A 20,750-nucleotide genomic window follows, 5' to 3' on the forward strand; every position below is an offset into this window, starting at 1 on the left:
AGACACTCAAAATTCTACAGATCTACGTTTTTTTTTACAAATCGATATACATTTTAAGTTTTGAAAAAAAAATTTGTTTTAAACTACCGATTATAACTATAATATTCGGCTTTCGAGGCCGTCCTAATGTTTGAATATTTTCTTAATGCTTCCTAATATTAGAAAATGTTATTTTCAATTAATAACATTTTTCAATATTTACATAGATTTAGGACGACCTAGAATGTTAAATTTGAATTTCTATTTTAAGTTATAACCGGTAGTTTCGTTTTCCTAATTTTATGTCATTTTTGAAAATTATGCAAGAATGCATGAAATGTTTTTTTTTTTGGAACTAATATTTTTTTTTTTTTATAAATATATATGTATATGTAAAGTACATTCAATTCACTGATCACTAGAGAAATTTCTTTAATAAAAATCAAGGAAGATAAGGATTGATACGTACCGGAAAAGATGAAAAAAAGTTGGTCCGTTTTTGTTAGACTGTGAAGCCAAATATATATTGTATTACATTAATGTCTATCTTATAAAGCAGAAACAAGTTTGATATCGAATAAGATTTGCTCAATCTTAATTCGTTAATAATTAAAAAATCTGAGTTATAAGTTTACGGGTAATTCGATCAATTCAAAATAAAACAATTGTCGAAACCTGTATATACTGTTAAACCTAAATTTAACAAACAAAATAGAAGAAAAAAGATGTAAAATATTACATATTTTATGGAAATTTCAAAAAATATTATGGTTGAAAACGTAGCTGTATCATAATGAGTTTGAAAGAAATTACCCAATATATTATATTCAACATCTATGTATCATATGTATATAAAGATGTATTATGTATAAGGTATTCATGAAGAAAAGTATGAACGTTTCTGCAATGAAAAGAGTGTGTTTAATAACATTAAACTATTCAATAAAAAATATTATTTATATAAAAAATGTTTATTTTTTTTTTCTTAGCATGTAACAAATTTCACTTTTCTTTCGATGTAAGAAATATTACAAACGCATTTTAATAACATTGATGGAAGAATATAATACAACCTCGCGACAACTTGTTTTAAGAACTTTTCTTCGAACTGATTTTATTAACGGTCATTATTAACGCTAATTATTTAATACGTAAAAAATTATCATAATAATTTTATTTTTAAACAAAACGTTTTTGAATAGATATAATTCTTAATAAAAAGAAAAGTTAATATTTGCATTTAAGAAATAAATTCAAAATAAATATAGTGTCAATTTACAGAGATAAAAAAACCTCTATTTGTAATTGCAGGTTCCATTTAAGTTCTTGCAAACTTGTTGTCGGAATAATATTAATTATCACTCCAATTACGTTCATAAAAATACACAAACAATTCGTAATATTAAATATAACTCTCACGATATATTATGACTCATTAGGATTTCAGACATTCCATCTTTAATAATTTTCAAGCTTTCCAAATCAGAATTTATTGTTGCTATAAGTTGTGCCATACCATGTTGCTCCATTGTTAAATACTAATAAAAAAGAAAACATAGATTATGTATATTTTTATTTTCATTACTTTTTATCATTTTTCTTATATATTTACATACCGTTTTTATATCATCCTGAGCTATAGGATCCATTGCATACCTTTCTTGGTTGTGAGTGTCTATATGATTTCTCATTCTTAATTGAGAAAGCATTTCACTAATTCTACCTTTGAATTGAGTTGGAGCGCTAACTTGAGAATGCATGGCTTCGAACCTACGCGTTAGAACTTCTTCTTCAGGTTGTAAAGATAATCCAACTTTACGTGTAATTTCTTGGCGTACAAGTACCTTAAAAAATATTTGAATATATAAAAATATACATATGTAATAAAAAATAATCATTAAAGAAAATATATTTGTATACTTGTAATACTCTATGTTGAAGTTCTAATAATGTTCTTCGATGTTCTTTTAATCTAGCTTGTATTGCCATATGTTGTCTTTGTAATCTTTGTATTTCTTCAGCTGCCATATCTAGAAAATTTCTATGTCTTGTTGTTTCTTCTTCTTGACATTTTAATCTGTGTTTGACTTGTTGAAAACCAATCATTGGCACAGGTATATAAAGTTCTGGATTAGGATTATCCAATTGAGCTTGTTTCCATAATCGTAAATCAATAGAACAAGGTGGATTATCTAAATATTCTTTAAGTTGTGCTGGATCTAATTTGACTAAAGGTAATATATCTTCTACACCATTTTGCATTAATTGTTGCTTTTGCATTGGTTGTGATAAATATGTAACTAATTCATTAGCAGGAATCTTCCTTGGAGCTCCTGTAATTCCTTTCTCAGTGACAAAAATGGTCACTTGACTTTTATCTTCTCCAGTTGATTTAATATTGTCTATTGTAAGCGTTAAGTTGGGTTTATTTCCCAAAATATTATTCATAAAACTGATCAATTGTACTTCTCCCTCTTTGACATCCTTTTTCTTCTTGTTAAAACAAAGTACAACAAGACCATCATTATTATCAGCTTCAGGCATTCGACTATATCCAATGGCTTTAAATCTACAAAGTGGATTTTCTTGATTAAGTTCAATAGGTGGTGCATTCATGTAATAGTAAGCTTTTCCAGTGCCCCACAAAGCTTGTATAAGATTCCATCTTGCAATAATATTGTCACGTTCATCATTATACAATTGACAATTAAATACAGCATTGTATAATGCTTCGGATAAAGTATTAGCAGTTTGTTGTTGTTGTTGTTGCTGTTGAAACTGGGGCTGTGTTTGCGATAAACCAGATCCAAAACCAGTAAATCCTGTGCCTGCATAAATAGTTTGTTATATATAATTAAAAATATAAGATAATCAAAAATATGATTTGATTATTAATATTCACCTGTTCCAAAACCACCAAAACCAGTAGATGCAGTTGTAGTCGCTGGTTTTGTACCAAAAGCACCAAAAGCTGTAGATGTACCAAAAGTTGGAGCTGTATTTGTACCAAATCCTTTAAAAAAGGAAGGTGCTGATGTAGTTGTTGTAGTTCCAAATGCACTGAAACCACCAAAGCTTAAAGAAGATGTTGTATTGGCACTAAATGTACCAAAGCCAGAACTGGAGGCTGGTGTGGTACCAAAAGTGGAAGTAGTTCCAAATGCAGTGCCTGATGAAGCAGGTGTACTACCAAATACTGGAGTAGTTCCAAAAGCAGTGGTAGAAGTAGCACCAAATGTAGGTGCAGAAGCAAAACCACTTGTTGATGTATTACCAAAACCAGTGGCTGCTGGTGATCCAAAAGTAGCACCACTTCCAAATCCTCCTGTTGCTGGTGTCGAAGAAGAACCAAACAGACTGGGTGCTGAGGTTGATGGTGTATTAAATGCAAAAGATGAAGTTCCAAATCCTGCTAAGATATTAAATTCCAAATGAGGAATATAAATTTAATAAACAAAACATGATAATTTTATATTGATAATAACAATTATTAAAAGATATTTATATTTCATATACGAAAAAACTATTAATATATTTATTTATATATATGTATATATAAATTTATTTATATACACATTTAAAAGATATATATATATATACAATGCGTTAAACAATGCGTTTGCGATAAATAAGCGCATTACGAAATAATAAATGTATAGTGTGAAGTTTTATAATTTTCAAAAATTGATTTTTGTTTTCATTGATTTGAAATTGCTTCAAATAGAAAAACTAATATGTATTTGATAGAAATGCCTTGCATACGATCGCGATAATAATTTGCATTTTATTTATTTATAGAATTTAATAACGCGTATTGCAAATAATTCAAATACATAAAAAATATCCTATAATTTCCACATTTTTCCATATTATTAAAAAGTTTTTGATATTATAAATAATATAATAAAAAAACGAAATCTTAAACCATGTCATACTTAAATGGAAATCAGGTAAGGTTATTAACAGAATAAAATATATGCAAAATATGCAAAAATTTCATTTCTTTAAACAAGCAGGAAGGAAAATATGGACAACTTGCTCATAAATTAATAAAACTAGCTTCGATGTCTAATAAGAAGGTTGTACTTCGTCATGATGATCAATCTTCAGATGTGTCTACCGAATTGTTACATGAATTTGGTACAACAGATGTAGCAATTGGGGTATTTTTAATTTTTTAAATTTTATAATTTATATTTAAGAATTACATATGATATATATTTTATTACTTTATTATTATTTTATTTATATCATCATATATATCTTTATTATATATGTATATATTATAATATAAATTATAACATGTTTTATTATTATAAAAGGATGTTACAGCAGAAGTTATGTTAACAACAATGGGTAAAATTCCAAGTGAAATGTATGATTTAGAGGATACAAGTCCTCCTATTATAACTAAATTAGTGCATTTTGAAAAAACATCTCCATTTGCACGTGCAATAGCAGTAACAGAACCAGCATACCATCCAGTTACTAAAGAACCTACAGGTCATTCATCGATTTTAATTGCTTTGTTAACTGCACTATTGATAATATTCTTATTATGTTGTATCACAGCATGTATTATAACTAAATCAAAAAGAAAGAGTACTTTCTTTGGAAAAGAAGATATGGAATGTGAACCAGGATGTACTGGAATGAATCAACCTTTACTAGATAAGATTTCAAGCAGTACAAACAAAACAAGCTGTGCTTCTATGCGAAACTAAAAATCTGCAATAATTTTTTTTCGAATAAAATGCAGCCTTAAAGAATCGTAACATATAAAATAGTAATGTAAAACAAGATATTTATATGTGTAGGCATTGTGACGAGGCAGCACATTGAAAAATGGAATGTTTTTTAAATTGATATTTAGCATATATCTACAATAATAAGTTTTACGAAAAATATAAAACATTTAATACATTTTGACCCAATAAGAATCACAGAATGGCAAATTTGTTGAAAATATATTCGAAAAAGTAACTTATATATAACAAGAGAAGAAGCGAAATGTGACTTAACCTAAAAGTAGACAACTTACCCGGTTTCACTGGTGTCGCCGTAGTAGAAGCTGTAACACCAAAGCTAAATGCAGGAGCAGGTGTCGAAGTTGTTCCTCCGAATCCAGTACTAAATGACATTTCTCAAATTAAAACTAAAATTAATGTATTACAAAAACACGATTTACCGCGCGCGCCTTCTGATTTCGTATAAGCGAGAGTATAACGAATATGGCGGCTGACATGCGCCACAAATTTCCGTTTCTATGCTGACTGCTTATCACGTGACAATTCTAACTATTTAAATTCATTTAAATCTTTCCAAATCATAATAGCACCAATTTTATTCTTAAATTGTAACTAAGTTTATTTGATTTTTTAATACAATTGTATTTCATTTGTACTACATATTTTTCATAATCGCCATATGGATCTATGATGTATTAAATATACGTATTTTTTTGGAGAATTACACGTGTCATCATTTAATATTTCGAAACGATGAAATTCATTTGGTTTCATGTAAACTTGTGTAAAATCACAACGATATATTCACGCGAGATAAACGTTTTCAATTATAAATTCGAACGCACAGCGTTACGATTATGAAATTGTAACACAGCAAAGATCCGTGAACGATTGATCGATTCGAGAGCGGACGCTTTTTTCGAAGCGCAAGGTTATCAATAACATATACAATATAAGAATTTTTAACGAATATTTTATAATTTAAAAACTTAAAAATAAATATATCTCCATATTCTAACATACATATATATGATACTTTCTTTAACAGTTCAATAAGACTAGTATATTTATATCATATAATATTTTAGTCAAGCGCGATTCGCGCGACAGTCGGTCGAAGAAGTATAGTAAAAAATGCGTAGATGAGCGCGACAATAATTACACTAGAAACGATTCAACAGAAACGTTCGTAAAATTTTTCTATAAATATCATGTATACGTAGAGTGACGAAATTGAAATGCACATACGAAAAAGTTGTTGTGCTTTGTGGCTTACTCAATCTACGATATACATACATAAGTCATCTTGTGTATAGACAAAATTTGAATTGCAGTCAAATCACATTACCATCTCATCAATAATGCAAAACATCTTCTGAACTCAACGATTTAAAACTATTTTAATATTCACGTATTCATTATTTCTTAAGTTTCGAACTTTGGCATCCCATTTAAATAAAATAAATATCTTCTTTGTTACAATATCTTGAGTTTCGATTAAATCGTAATATAAATTAAATTGCACATCGTTTATAATTGTTCCTTTTTTTCGAATTTCTTTTTAAAGTAATCCGTAAGTAACATTTGTTTAAATCACTTTTAGAAATGGAGAGAAACATGATTGCATTCCTCTCGAAACATCACACGATTGAAATAATCTCTTTTATTAGACTTACGCTATGCTTGATAAAAATAATTCATCGATGCCAACGATATAGAATAGAATTTTTTACAAACACGATCCTCGGTTTCTTTGCCGTTACAAAATAAGAATATGCACTTTCTTACGAGGGAATTACGCATGTGTGCATTTAATACTAGAAGAGAAAAAGAAATAAATAGCTTTTTTTTTTTTTTGCCTTGTGAGAGCTTTTAGCTCGTATTATATGCTCGTATTGCTTTTGTCATCCTAATTGACGGGGCTCTTGCGTTCAGCCAACCTGGTCCGTTTCTAAAAAGAAGAATTCAAAAACGATAATCCTTCAGATATATCTGTGCGGTATATAGAAGCGTATACAAATTTTTTTTTTTCTTGCCCATTCATAAATAATTGATATTCGAGTGGAGCATCGAGTATTTATATATTATATTTTATTATATTATTAAAAGTGCAATCTGAAAGATTAAACGTTGGCTGGCCATAAATAATTGTCGATCCACCTCATCAAGACTCCCAAATTATTTATGAATGGCGCAACATTTTGAAGCGTTTAAATCTCGTTAGCACGTTGTTTTTTTTTGCGTGACTATACAGTATCTTGTTGTATCGCGTACGAACATCATTTCTTCGTCGAAACACCAATTTCGCGTGCCGTGCAACGTTTCGTTATACGTTAATTTGGGAGCAGACTTCATGAGGTTCACAATATCGATATTGACGCTGTCTCGGAAACGACCAGGTTATTGTCTAACGAGATTTAACTGCAATTTGTTGCAAATCATGCGTGAATCATATATAAAAAAAAAAAAAAGAATTTAGGCCTGGAGCAAACGAAATATTCGTGATGCTAATTGCGAATTCAAACTATACGATAAATCAAACAATATCTTTTTTTTACCTCGTGTGCAACGTATGTGTGTTATACAAATATGAACATTCGCGAATTAATGAGAACGTTTCTTTCCTCTGTGTTTCCTTTCTCTATTTTTTTCTTATTTTTTTTTTTTTTTGGACCCGTATAAACCGTGCGCGAATAAATTCGAATCGTAGTGCCATTTGCCACGTTGACGTGTCTCGCCAACAAAACTCGACAATTCCACAATTTGCATAAAATATTCAGAAAGTTAACAATTAGCAAATATATTTTACGAAGTTGTTTGGTCCGTAATCGATTTATGCCATGTTCCCGTATCGAATATCGATCAGCATCGAATATCGATTTATATCGAATATCGATTAACATCGAATATCGATCAATATCGATACTCGAGAGAACTTACTGACGAAGAAATTTACTGTGATTGAATCAAGATATTCGATATTCGTTCGATAAAACTTTTCTGTACAAATATATGTATAATAATAAAATCCCAATAGTCGGAAATATCTGCAATTGTGCAATAACTGACTGTCTCGAAGTAACGAAAAGGTCGTTGTGAACGAGAACGAGGCGCGCGACAATTGTAGGCCAACAATTTGTATGTGATCAGCGATATTCAATTAATATCTCGCGCGTATGGATTTACTTTTACATCGAGAATGCTTTATTAACCTCACTACGCATACGCACATCTAATACCTTGACTTGTTATATACATTACATTCAATATTTATACGTTTAGACACCGAGTTACATAAAAAGAGTGCGTCGCCCCAAGAAAAGGGGAACGCATATATTTATACATCGAACAATGAATCAAGAAACGAAGCTTGTTTCTGCTTTCGACCACTTCGGTGCGTCATTTTCCTTTCGAAGTTTCGTTCAGAATTGAAACGAAATTTGAATTTATATGATGTGCGATATAAATAGCAATAATAGTGTAAAAAGTTTTGATTTCGGATAGATTGTCATTTTACGAAAAATGATTTATTCAATCAATTATATAATCGTTATTGTTTTCGATTACTTTTCATCCATTCTAATGTACTTGTATTAGCAATTGAATTCCTTTACTAAATATAAAATGCTATGATAAAATATACTTTATTTTTTATCAAAATATGCAGACACAACGTGATTTTTCAAAGATTATTCAAAAATTACAATCTTTTTCAATATATAACTGGAAAAATTAAAAGGAGCAATTCAGAAAAAGATTCTTCTTAAATTCAAGAAAGTTCTGGCAAATTGTAAATATTACTTGATTAGATTATTTATTTTGTATTTTACAAAACGAAACGGAATTCTAATCTAAATAGAAACTTTGAAAAATCACGCATCTATATATTGTGAACAAAAATCGAGTATTTGTAACAAAGGAATTCAATGATTATCACAATGATGGGCAAAAATTCATCGAGAACAATGACAATTACACTAATTAACATCAAATAAATTACTTTTTCTAAAATAATACAATCCATTCATGTATAATGAAATTAAAACTTTTACATGCGTCCAACAATAATTTGTGACAAAAAAAGAGAGAGAGAGAGAGAGGAGAGAGAAACTACAACGCGTGATTCAATTAATAAAAAGATCAAAAAGTAAAACGTCGTAAGAAAGAAACAATATGCTTTTTTTTTTTTAACCATTTAAGTCCCACTTTCTTAAATTCGTTCTATGATTTATAGAAAGAGCAGAACACAAATCCACGATCGAATCTACAAGTACGATCCTGAAAACTCAAAATCAGAAGCAGAAGCTCGAGATGATTGTGTATAAACAGAAATACCCCCACCGATTGCGCTATCCGAAGTTCCTTCGCCCGTTACAAAATCGGCGACTATCAACGAATCCTTGGGAAGGTTTCCGCTTCCATCTTTCAACGCATCTCGCTCGGCCAGAGTCTGTTTCAGAAATTTGATCTTCTCTTCTTTCTAGAAAAACGAACCTCGTGATAAGAGATTGTCCATAATTGTAAACGATCAAACTCTGGTATGTAATGACACAAATACCATCTTTAGATTTTATTTACAATTTTCTTCACATATCCATATTCCATAGAAAGCTGATACAAGTTCGAATGTATTTGAATGTATTTGAATATTTGAATCTGATCTTAATATTTAACTTTTGTTTGCAGTATAATTGACTCTATCACTCGAAAGAAACATTGAACAATTTCCTTACCACGGCAATGAGTTTCTGAAGCTCGGCATTCTCGCTAAGAAGTTTGTGGTATTTTTCCTCGTCCTCTTTCGACATACCCACATCGGTATTGTACTTAGATTCAGCCTTATCTTTCGGATGTCTGATCACTTCGATCACTTTAGGCACAAAGATCAGCGCCATGCTTAAGAAACAACAAAAAATAATGGCGAGGGCGACGAATGCGAAACTGGCGTCCTGCTGGCTGGCGATCACCATTGTCACGGGAGCTGTGATCAAACAGAGAACAACCACGTTGTATATCGACATCCCAACGTATCTGGAATCATTGATCTGCTTCACTTTGATACTTCTAGTCTCGTACGCCAAAAACAATCCGAACACCAGGATGATCCCTTTGTAACTATAAATCAAACCTGGAAAAAATATGTAAGCCTTAGTGGAATTTATTTTTTGAAACAAAATTGGTATTATCTACAGTATGTATTTTCCTATATCCATAATAAAAGATAATCAATTTTTTTTTTAGTTAAAGAAATAAATTTATCGCTCAAAAACATTACCAAGCCAAATGTTATTGTGGGTGCTCTCGCAATGTTCTAATTCCGGTCTAATCCTTGCATCGTCATCACCAAACGGAGGTAGTTCCAACGGGAATGTCTCCATCTTCCTTTGCAAAGGATCAAGCACTTGCCAACAGACTAATAGTACGATATCCACTGCCAACAATCCGCTTACCATCGTATACAGCTTCCACGGTTGAATTTTCTTCTGTATGGACGAAACTTTTTGTTTAGCCATGAACAACTAAAAAGAATCGAGAATATGTTAAAGTTGAGGGTCATACGAGCAGGATCTGCAAACCATGCAGGGACGGGCACACTGCGTGACAAACTAGAAATATTAATCAAATTGTTAATTCGCTAATCGATTGGGTTGATCATTTGGATTCAATCTTCTAAAATATCTTTTCAACCGCGATTAAACCGCATTTGTCCTTTTCACTTACTTTTGCTTGATCAGCTTTTGTCTTTGTCGTTAGTCTGTGGACGCGCCATACTTTGCTAAACATCGCCCCAAAAGCTAAAGTGAAACCTGTGGACAACATCCAAGATCTAGCTTGGCAGACAGCTGGATATTCCCAAGCTGCGACAAATCTACCGTCAATTCCTAATAGAAACACTGATACGAAACATGCTATAACTCCAATCAGCATTATAGTATTGCACACAGGATGTGACGACATTATAACCCTGTAAGAAAAAAAACATCAATACTTTTAAAAAACAATTAAGAAAGATATTGGATTGAAGAAGAAGAAGTTGTGTTTGATTTTAAACAATATTCTACTCTTGTTCAAATTTAGAAATTTTATGAATTCATATATATATAAAAGATATTTTCTATATAATATACCTTCTATGTCTATTCCATATATTAAAAATGATCAATGCCACAGCTATTATGATTCCCAATGAAGATATAGTCCCCATGCAAATAAATAAAGGCAACGAGACCGTCCTAAGAACAGTCTTCACAATGGTTCTATCTTGTGGTACTTTACCACCTATCCACCTTTCCATGTTCCTCCATGTCAAATTGTCGCTTTGGGTATCATAATATCCCAACTTAACGTACTTTCCATCGATCATTTGCTCGATCTGGGTCAATGCAATTCTGTCACCTTGTGAGCTAAAGGCAACGTATCCCTACGAGTACATACGAGGATCGATTAAAGATCGGCGCCACTTGAAATAAAGGACTTCGCATATTATTTCTACTTTTAGCCGAGTCACGTACAGATACTCCTAAAAATTGAGTGGAGTTGATCGCCGAGTAAATTTCATTTGCTATCTCCTTGTTAGTATAACTGAAGTTTTTTAGGCTCTTTCCTTGCTTACTCAGCTTCTCCATTGTTTTATTGAAAGCTGCGGTTCAAACAGGAAACATATGAGAGAAAAATTCTTCCATGATTGGTAAACTAGCTTGATGGAATCAAGCAATATATTGCAGAATATAAATTCTTTAAAGAATTTTTTTTAACCATTTAAGAAAAAAAGAAGGGATACAGTTTCAAATACTTTTATATGGAAAAAATAAAATTATAAAAATTCTATTTACTTTGTAAATATTTAATTTTATTATTACTTTGTATATATTCATTTTCAAGTTTGAAATTACATATACAAGAATTGAATATTTTGTAAGTATCAAAATGAACTATTATAAATATTAAGCTTGATCCCATCATTACTGATATTCAGGGTCGCATTTATACTGTTGAACATCTTAGACACAATATCATTAATATTAAAATTTTAATAAAATAAATCTATTTCAATTAATTCATATACATTTATAAGTTTATTATAAATGAAAATTAATATTTCCATAATAAACCAAATTGCATGCTAATTATTCCTTTTAAATGGCACTTAATGTTTAGTCAATTTGTTGTTAATTTTTTTTTATGAATAAGAAAGCTTCACATTTCTATTTTCAATAATTTTTTATATTTAATATTTAAAAAGAACTATTTTATTTTACAACTATAACTAAATTATTTTTTATATTGTTATTTGTGAATAAGAAACACAATGAAATATACTTGTACTAGCTTAATACGCTTTGAAATAAATGTGGCCCTGCTGATAGTAATTTGATTTCATACCTAGCGCTACTGACCAAACTGCATCATAAGCGAGAGGTGCCTCTTGATATCCTTCAGGGTAACGATTATTATCGATATCGAATCCATCTTCCTTCAACATTTTGTTCAATCTCTGCCTAAAATCCTCGGAAGTCATCCCACTGATTGTCGTGTCATTATTCTGATTCCACATCAAAGCTTCGGTCGTCAAGTGCCCTTCAGCTGCCAGCCTCATTTGATCTTTTGTGCACGTGATTCCTTCTTCGTTTAAATTCACCTCGTACCAATTGTCCTCGTACCAACCAATAAAGAACCACACATAACTTTTTCCATAAAGATTTTGATGATACAATTCGCAAAGAACTCTCCTAGCGGCTACTACGTAAAATAAACCAACAATGATTCTAGCATCTTGTCTACGTAAATTCCTTACAGCATCAGATGGATCAGACAAGAAGCTTTGGCGTGTAACTATTTCTATTCCTGCTTCTTTGCAACGTGCTTCTAAATCTTCTACAGTCTGTCAATAGAGAAAGACAAAAGTAAAATAGAAAATAATTTTGAATTGTTTGTTTAAAAATTTAAATATTAATTCGTAAATTGAGGATATTTTTATACAGTTTCTGTACGAATACAAATTCAACTAATATAATTTGTATTATAATGTAATATATAATAATGCATAATATATATATATATTTTTTACTATAATTGATTCATTTTTATAACTTTTTGTTATTATATTTATCACACATCTGATATTTCAATATAACAATATCTCATTTTAAATGTAATTATATGTGAAATATAATATATATATATAATATTAAAAATATTTGAATAAAAATCCAATTTACTAATTTGCATAAGAGTGATCTTACAGATATGAACACTTCTTCGGCTTGCTGCAAGATTGCCACTCGAGACCAATCAAATTTTTGCAACAATTTGATTCTCGTAGGATTATGCACCGTAGCTGATGGGTGTGTCCTAAAAAGCGTCGGGAACCGATTTCGATCGGACAATGCAGGCGATGATGCACCATAACATAACTAAAGTAATTTATATAATAATTTATTTTTATATCTTCTTTTCTTTTTTAAATAAAAAATCCTTTTTAACGCTCACCACAACTAGATGCCACATCTTCGCTGCCTCTGCAACAGTTGTACAAACAGTGCTACATCCAGCTAACAACATTAATTTATGCGGCTTATAGTATAATAGATTATACATGACCGAGGCACCGAGTCCTGGCTCACACTGAAATAATAATACAAGAATTTAAAGAAATTTTTCTGCTATGATTTCTACAATGTTTTTCTTTCAAAATAATATTAAACATTTCATATACCTGGCTGTCATTTGAGTGAAGCTTCAATATGAATCCAGGTAACAAATTTTCATTATGATTAACATCGTCGAGAGCCAGGTTTACGGCTGGCATGCAAGCCTATTAAGTGGAATGCTCATTAATTTTTATATATTTATATAAAAGAAAAGGAAAAATATATTGTCATTTTTACTTAAAATTTCAATTAAAATTATCTCATCTAGCAAGTAAAAATATAAGTGAAAACTAAAGTTATTATCAATTTTCTTGAAACAAAAAGTCTCTCTGTAAAAAAAAAATTAAATCTGAGTCAAAATGTTTAAAAATCAGATAAAATTTTCTAATTTTATTTAAAAGTTATAGGATGCATAGAGCTTAAGACAATATTAGTAATACAATTGGTAAAAAATAAGAAAATACTACATAAAAAATTTTAAATAAGAAATATTTATATTTATATAATATGATATACATAATATAATATAATATTTATTACTCACCTGGCCACCCTGCCATCCGCCCTTGCCTCCTATCGGAAAAATGCCACCGATATGCAACACATTGTCGGCATCGTCGGGAGGTAACGAACCTCCGATCACTTTCGTCAATGTTAAAAGTATTAGAAGCTTTATCATCGCGACGTTCGTCAAATTTTGTCATTTATTCGTGTAAACAACCTTAAACTTTCTACTTTTCCTTTTTTTTACGACACACCCCAAGACCACAATGCTGAGTATCGCACTTTCTTTATGTAAATCACAGCCATCGTCGTTGATCGCTGATCGTTTACGAATGAATATCACTAATTTATAGAATGATGATTTTATCCTCGTACGAGATTTCACAAGCCGAGAACGGCGCACTTCGAGGGGATAACCCGATATTCTCGGTTTCCCTTTCGAAACGCGACGTACGCGGCATTAAAACAGTGTCCTTACGTTCTCCATCGCATTTACCCGGCCTCGACGCTCCTCCCTGCGTGATACCCCGTGAAATTTCGCGTGCGAATGAATTTACCGAAGACGGAGAGTTCGCGTGAGCTTTCTATTGATTTCATCCCGGTTTTCAAGGATCGTAGTGGGGATAGGGTGGCTTTCTGTCCTAGGTTTCTTCTAGAAAATCAATATATAAACGATTCGACCTTATGCTTCACTTGTAAATGATAGTCTCGTTAAAAATCTAATTTCGAGATTTCTCGTGTTTTTTCAAGAAGATTATCGATTACTCGTTCTCGAGATGATTGCGATTTTGAGTCGGTGTATACATGTGTCCGGTCGATAAAATCGCATCAACTGATGGTAGTCATGAAACGATTTGAACAGTTTGAAGACAGACTAGATAAAAGAGTAAATCAATCAGCTTATGAATTTTCGAGAATTAAACTTGACTGTTATACCGACTTTAATACTGATTTCAGCGACCTCTATTCATAAATGTCATACTGCCATATTCAAAAATCTCTATTTGACTGGTGGCTTGAATTTTCGTAACGTATTAAATACGTTTTTATACAATAAAATTTAATTTTTAGTGTTAAATAATGGCTGCACAACGAGCATTGCCACAAAGTAAAGAAGCTTTATTGAAATCTTACACTACAAGATTAAAGGAAGATGTAAAATCTATGCTTGAAAATTTTGAAGGTAGTCTTTCTAATTTCAATTTTTTATATAATATGCAATAATAAAGTTTATATAAAAAAAAATAATTTTACATTAGAAAATATAATAATGTCTTTCTTAATTTATTATCTTTTTTTAAATTAAAATTATTTATACTTTTTTTTATTGGATATATTTATAATTTATTATCAAACCTAACCTATAACTTAACGATAATTATTTAGATTTATAAGAATTTTAAGTTATTTTTATTATTTTACAGAAATTATAAAGTTAGCCAAAGGAGAAAGTGATTCTCAATTATCTCGTATGACACAGTGTGAACAAGATACTTATGAAATGCATGTTAGAGCAGCGAATATTGTTCGTGCTGGAGAATCTTTAATGAAACTTGTATCTGATATAAAACAGTATTTGATACTCAACGATTTTCCATCTGTAAATGAAGCTATAGCACAAAATAGTAAATTATTTAGAACAAAACAAGCTGAATGTGATCAAAAATTAGCATCTTTAAGAGATGATATGGCTGCAGATTTATACGATTTGGAAGAAGAATATTATACATCAATATATAAATAACACAGGTTTTAGATATTTATAAGGAAGTGCAATTGTGTTCTATTGAATTGACTGAAATATTATTTATTTGTTCAATAAACTGTATATATTTATTTAAATAAATAAGAATAGTTTTGATAGTACATTCCTATTTTTCATTTGGGAGTCTGATAAGACACGCCAAAAAGATAGGCATGACAATATAATAATTCGGGCATACTTATTTCATTTTATTACTTGAATACTTTAATAACACACAGACGATACATCACACAATACTTCTAACTTGTAAGTATACTCAATAAGGTAATTGTGTCTTCAAGCTTCGGATAATAATGACAATAATAATAATGAGAATAATCATAAGAATAATAATAAGAAGAAGGATAATCTTAATATACTATTTCTTTTTAATCCTTTACTTGAATGACGATGCCTTTCCATACTGTACAGCGATAATTTACAGAAATAATACGGAGTTCCCTCGACCGGAGTAGCGAGATTACATCGATTCAATCGTGCGACCAGATTGAAAGCAAAAATGCATGATTTTAGAATTTGGAATGTTTCAATCATCGTAATCTCGTTCACTCCGTTATGTAGTATTATGAAAATACAAACTGATCGGTCGACACGGTACTGGTTTCTTAAAATATTTGGAAGCAATTATATATATCATTATTATGAAAAAATAATAAAAATATCACAGTGTAAAATGTAACGCTGTGACACAGACCCATCAAGCATCGATCGAATGACAATGAAATTAAATGAAAAAACGATTGCGTCTCGAAATACGCAATCAGAATAACAATGTTCATTAAATACTGTGACGGAAATTGGAACACAATTGTTTCAATGTATAGATGCATGTTTATCGTTAATTATTATCATCATATCGCACGTTTACCCTTGAATCAGTCCGCGATCACGCGATTAAATTCTAATCGAAAGTTAACCATACTGTCGCAATCATACTTCAAACACTTACGCGAATCAACATAACAATTTTAATTTTTCGACGTTTGTGTTACCTTCAAATATTATGGACAACGAAAAAAAAAAAACAAAAGTACACATAATAAATCAATCTCAAAGCAATTTAATTATATAGCAAAACTAAACAAAACTTTGAGATTGATAATAATTTAGTATATACAAAATTTGATTTGCTTAAAATTAATATTCGTTATTAACAAATTAATTTTTTCTCGTAATTTTTATATCTATTACATATTTTTTTGTTTGGTCCTCGTCCAAATGTATAAGAAACAAAAAACGAAACAAACTCAACAAAATTATACCGCATACGTATCTAATATCTTATCTTGAGCATCCATAAAAGATATTGGTATGATTTAACATATATTTATATAAATAATGAATTTTTCGGAATTTACAATTGCAAGATTATTCCTGGACCAAAACGTCGACTTATTGTATATATATATATATATAATATTAAATATATTAAGTAGACTTATACTCTACTTTGGCTAAATCTTTTACAAAAATTTAAATTCGAAATTTTTAATGTTTTTTTCTTGATCGATTTTTTTTTTACATTCAATCAATAATTTTTTTCCTTTTTTTTTTTAAAATCCTGCATAAAACTCTGGCCTTTGATTGACAGCTTGAACGTTAAACGGCTCAGCGTTAAAGTAATCTCAAAAAGGGTACAAAATTTTCAGTTCCATCGTCGACTTCTCTTCGTTTGTTATAAAAAAGTATACCAAAAAGATGATATGCTCGTTTTTTCCTTTCTTTCTTTTCTGTTTTTACCGATCACTGGGCTCTCCGTTTAAAGTGCTATCAAAAAAGAAAAAAAAAGCACTGATACGTCTTGGCAGTTTCAGTTACACAGTTACTTAGGAAAAGTCTGTTCACTTCGTTAATAATCATAATAATACAAAGTAAATGCATATACTTGGAATGATGCTGGATTGTTTTTCCAGCTTAACTATCTAAGAAAGGAGCTTCTTTTTCGACGCGTTCACGAATGGATTCTTACTCTCCTTTTTTGCCCTTCTTTTTTTTTTTTTTTTTTTTTTGATTCATCCTTTGTATTGAAAGAGTATTGCGCGCAGTTCTTATGACACCGAACTATCCTATGTAAATATAATTTATCTCGATCGTGAACGCATCGCGTGATGCATTTTCTTGAAAAGTTACAGTTTCTCTTATAATGGTAAGGTGAGCAATCGTCACATTGACGTTCGTTCGAGAGCGCTCGAAAAAACCTCGAACATTATTTTTCTTTTCTTTTCCTATAATAATCATTCGCTCTATAAAAGACTCTTCCTTTCGTGCCTACGAAAAAAAGGAAAGAAAAGTTCTTTTTTTTCTTTTTTTCTTTTTTTTTTTTTGCAATTAGTCTTCTGAGTAGTTAGTCGGAATTTTTAGATTCCTCGCTCTAATTCGAGAGCTTTGAGCTTTTAGCAATATATTTCTCGCTTCACGCGTATTTTCCTCGGCTTTTCTCAGTCGCGTCAGTAGAGCAGATCACCGGTCGTTTCGGAACCCCATGCACCCGCGTCTTGAGCTGGTTTCAGATAATCCACTTCGGTTTCGTTCTCTGGTTGGGATGTTGTCGTGGTTATCGGGCACGATGATGTCGAGGTTGCCACCAAGTTCGAAGACATCGCTCTGGTTACACCCAATTCGAATCCTTCTGATGTCAAGTCGACTTTGCTAGGAGTGTAATTGGCTAGGCCACCACTACCACCTGCAGAAAACAAATATTAGCTTTCAATATGGTTATAAATTGGAGAGAAACATGTGCAACATACACAGTAAAGGATGAAATATATATATATATATATATTTTCTTCCAAAATCATGATAATGAAATTGATAAAAATAATGAAAAATTTGTTTAAATAGAAATTTGGTATGAGTTGTACAATAGAAATTTTATCCTAATGTTTCATTAACATTGCAGTATATATCAATATGTTGTAAGATTACTGATAAAGCTATTAAAATCAATCACAAAAGTATTAATATTATCTTAATAAATTTGTCCAATTAGAAAGTCCTGATTTTAATGAAAATTTGTATCTATATAAAGCATAATGGGTTTGGAGAGAGAGAGAGAGAGAGAGAGGTGTATACTTTTTTTGAGTATGAGAATATTTTTTACAATAGATCAATGGAACATTAAAATTTGAATATTTTATATTTATATATTAAAATTATATATAATTGTTTTAAAAATCCAATAATTAAATTATTTAATGTTGATTTTTATTTAAATTGATAAATGGAATTCAATTTTTTCTTGTAAAATTTGAAACATAATAATTTTAAATTCCATTAATAAAAATAATATACATAATTTATTATGCTATACATATTTAAAAAATTTCATATAAAAATATTCATACTCATATTGATAATTTTGATTACACAATTTATCAATTGAACTTGCATAAGCTGAAGATTTTTCTAACTGGTAACTGCAATGTTAGAAAAATATTGAGATAAAATTCTTGTTGAATTTATACTTGGAAATTCTAAGCAACAATGTTTAGAAGAACTTTACACTTTTGATTCATATCTTAGTATTTTTAGAACTATATATAGAACTGGTTTATATTAAAAAATTTTTCATAGGATTTTTTCAGATTAAATATTTAAGAGGAATTCAAATTTTCCACAGCTGTTTATAGAATATTCAATGTTCATGGTGTTCGTTTCTGTAAAAAAAAAAAAAACACGAAAACAATGAGACAACTTTAGTTATAGCTTTGGATAAAATGTAATTATAAATTTCGAATCTGAATAAAAAAATAAAAAGTAAAAAGAAGGGAAATAAAAATATATAGAGGCTTGTTTTAACGGGAAAGAATGATTAAAATTACCGAGTAGGGTTGACATGCTGGTAGCCGAATTGGTCGAGGACGTTTTATTACTGATCGGAGTTGATTGCTCGACGGAACCGGAAGTTTCACCATCCACACTGCTCTCACCCTCCAGCATCGATGCCTCGCTTGGATATTCGAAGGTACGGGTAGCCGTGTCATCAAATTGTATTCGATGCTGAAACAATTGGGATATCGATCAATTCAATAGCATTGAATAGGTAAATCTAGACAGACTAACGGAAATGAACTATACATTAAATTAATAAATATAAAATAAATTAATGAAATATTTTATTTTTTATTTATTTATTTTGTCTATTTAATTCTATGAAGATTAACAAATGCTAACGTTGATTAAAGTTGATTAAGAATTTTTATATTATAAATAATAAATAAAAATATTTCATTTAAATTCTCTAGTCGCTTATAATTATATTATTTATAATTTAGAATTTTACTTGTTATATTTACATACAATTTTTAATAATTTTTTTTTATATTGTATTATTAAATCTTTATTCTATTAATTTCATTATACTTTCTAGAACAAAAATAAATTATATTGACTTGGAAAAAATTTTTGTAAGTATTTTCCATAATTTATACATTTCTATATTATTACAATGATCTATATAGCTAAATAAAAACTTAACTGTTTATCCTAAAAAAAAATTAATTTAATTACAGGTTTTATATTCCATATTTAACTTTTAAAAGTTAGATTTTCTACAATAATTGGCCTGTTTCCTCTTAATATTTAGTGGAATAAGGAGTTCTGGCAACGGTCAAAGTACATTAGTGGCACGCGACTATTGTAAACCGGACGGTTAGACCTCGAAAAGAGGTACACTATGTTTCGTGTATAACACTCAATGTGTACAGCCAGTTACAAATAAGACACGGAAAGAACAAACAACGGCATGCAGCTTGAAATAACAGTAACCCGTCACACTCGATGCTTTTTCGACTGCGAGCGAGGACATCGCCTTTTCCTCGTTTGCTTTTTGTCGACGAACGTGATCAAAAGAGAAAGCAATTCTTTTTCTAGAGAGTTGTTCGAGAGTTCCTTGCATCTGATATTTCGGGCCACGAGGACCGCTAATTTCTTTTTCGAATAATTTCTCGAACGAAAAATTTCTATAATTCTCGTTCAGATTAATCAAGTTTCATTCAAAAGAAATCATGTAATTTGAAATTAATTTTTGCTAATATGAACTTATTCATTTGATGCGAAATATTCTTTCAAGTAAAGTTCTAACTTGATTGGATTAATTTTATT

The 20,750-nt window shown here is 30.2% G+C and overlaps 5 protein-coding genes and 1 non-coding gene across 7 annotated transcripts in view; 2 read left to right on the forward strand and 4 right to left on the reverse strand.

The window, feature by feature from the left end:
• Positions 1 to 340: 340 nt before the first annotated feature.
• On the reverse strand, positions 341 to 5,314 carry LOC410972 (nuclear pore complex protein Nup54). Of its 2 annotated transcripts, none has more exons than XM_006558443.3 (5): positions 5,021 to 5,314; positions 2,882 to 3,388; positions 1,900 to 2,807; positions 1,596 to 1,823; positions 341 to 1,517 (listed from the first exon to the last, which is right to left on the reverse strand). In XM_006558443.3, exons 1-5 carry the CDS (start codon positions 5,118 to 5,120, stop codon positions 1,395 to 1,397), a joined length of 1,866 nt encoding a protein of 621 aa, XP_006558506.1. In that variant the 5' UTR covers positions 5,121 to 5,314; the 3' UTR covers positions 341 to 1,394. The 2 variants fall into 2 exon arrangements, with proteins under 2 accessions (XP_006558506.1, XP_006558505.1); XM_006558442.3 differs by having other exon boundaries at positions 2,882 to 3,391; positions 5,021 to 5,313.
• LOC102653928 lies at positions 3,592 to 5,014 on the forward strand. The gene is made up of 3 exons (XM_006558441.3): positions 3,592 to 3,929; positions 3,996 to 4,142; positions 4,302 to 5,014. The coding sequence occupies exons 1-3, from the start codon at positions 3,906 to 3,908 to the stop codon at positions 4,701 to 4,703; spliced, it is 573 nt and encodes a 190-aa protein (XP_006558504.1). The 5' UTR covers positions 3,592 to 3,905; the 3' UTR covers positions 4,704 to 5,014.
• A 1,256-nt stretch (positions 5,315 to 6,570) lies between the features above and the next one.
• On the reverse strand, positions 6,571 to 14,057 carry LOC113218647 (gamma-aminobutyric acid type B receptor subunit 1). Its single transcript, XM_026439677.1, has 11 exons — positions 13,923 to 14,057; positions 13,444 to 13,542; positions 13,218 to 13,352; positions 12,971 to 13,141; positions 12,111 to 12,609; positions 11,240 to 11,367; positions 10,856 to 11,148; positions 10,449 to 10,692; positions 10,003 to 10,246; positions 9,461 to 9,855; positions 6,571 to 9,207 (listed from the first exon to the last, which is right to left on the reverse strand). Exons 1-11 carry the CDS (start codon positions 14,055 to 14,057, stop codon positions 8,992 to 8,994), a joined length of 2,559 nt encoding a protein of 852 aa, XP_026295462.1. The 3' UTR covers positions 6,571 to 8,991.
• Positions 14,058 to 14,265: 208 nt separating this feature from the next.
• Mir9881 (microRNA 9881) lies at positions 14,266 to 14,345 on the reverse strand. The gene has a single exon (NR_127362.1). It is a non-coding gene; the product is annotated as a microRNA 9881 (primary transcript).
• A 490-nt stretch (positions 14,346 to 14,835) lies between these two features.
• Positions 14,836 to 16,672, forward strand: LOC410973 (mediator of RNA polymerase II transcription subunit 22). The gene is made up of 2 exons (XM_016911250.2): positions 14,836 to 15,065; positions 15,307 to 16,672. The coding sequence occupies exons 1-2, from the start codon at positions 14,963 to 14,965 to the stop codon at positions 15,624 to 15,626; spliced, it is 423 nt and encodes a 140-aa protein (XP_016766739.1). The 5' UTR covers positions 14,836 to 14,962; the 3' UTR covers positions 15,627 to 16,672.
• Positions 16,673 to 17,628: 956 nt separating this feature from the next.
• The window catches only part of LOC408761, a 42,106-nt gene continuing 38,984 nt past the window's right edge, over positions 17,629 to 20,750 (reverse strand). The window contains exons 3-4 of the mRNA XM_392295.6: positions 19,469 to 19,646; positions 17,629 to 18,330 (exon numbers count right to left, since the gene is read on the reverse strand). Coding sequence (XP_392295.3) covers positions 18,095 to 18,330; positions 19,469 to 19,646 — 414 coding nt within the window. The 3' untranslated portion in view covers positions 17,629 to 18,094. The remainder of the gene's footprint in view (positions 18,331 to 19,468; positions 19,647 to 20,750) is intronic.

Source organism: Apis mellifera, linkage group LG3, assembly GCF_003254395.2.
Source record: "Apis mellifera strain DH4 linkage group LG3, Amel_HAv3.1, whole genome shotgun sequence".
Classification (NCBI taxonomy): domain Eukaryota; kingdom Metazoa; phylum Arthropoda; class Insecta; order Hymenoptera; family Apidae; genus Apis; species Apis mellifera.

Bases quoted from the DNA above. Each gene is read 5' to 3' on its own strand.
- LOC410973 (XM_016911250.2), top strand. From the start codon at position 14,963: ATGGCTGCACAACGAGCATTGCCACAAAGTAAAGAAGCTTTATTGAAA. The intron at 15,066-15,306 runs GTAGTCTTTCTA...ATTATTTTACAG, and splicing joins TATGCTTGAAAATTTTGAAG to AAATTATAAAGTTAGCCAAA.
- LOC410972 (XM_006558442.3), bottom strand. From the start codon at position 5,120: ATGTCATTTAGTACTGGATTCGGAGGAACAACTTCGACACCTGCTCCT. The intron at 3,392-5,020 runs GTAAGTTGTCTA...TTAATATCTTAG, and splicing joins GGCGACACCAGTGAAACCGG to CAGGATTTGGAACTTCATCT. The intron at 1,518-1,595 runs GTATGTAAATAT...CTTTTTTATTAG, and splicing joins CTCAGGATGATATAAAAACG to TATTTAACAATGGAGCAACA.
- LOC102653928 (XM_006558441.3), top strand. From the start codon at position 3,906: ATGTCATACTTAAATGGAAATCAG. The intron at 3,930-3,995 runs GTAAGGTTATTA...TTAAACAAGCAG, and splicing joins CATACTTAAATGGAAATCAG to GAAGGAAAATATGGACAACT. The intron at 4,143-4,301 runs GTATTTTTAATT...TTATTATAAAAG, and splicing joins CAACAGATGTAGCAATTGGG to GATGTTACAGCAGAAGTTAT.
- LOC113218647 (XM_026439677.1), bottom strand. From the start codon at position 14,057: ATGATAAAGCTTCTAATACTTTTAACATTGACGAAAGTGATCGGAGGT. The intron at 13,142-13,217 runs GTGAGCGTTAAA...AAATTACTTTAG, and splicing joins AGATGTGGCATCTAGTTGTG to TTATGTTATGGTGCATCATC. The intron at 9,856-10,002 runs GTAATGTTTTTG...TATTTTTTCCAG, and splicing joins CCACAATAACATTTGGCTTG to GTTTGATTTATAGTTACAAA.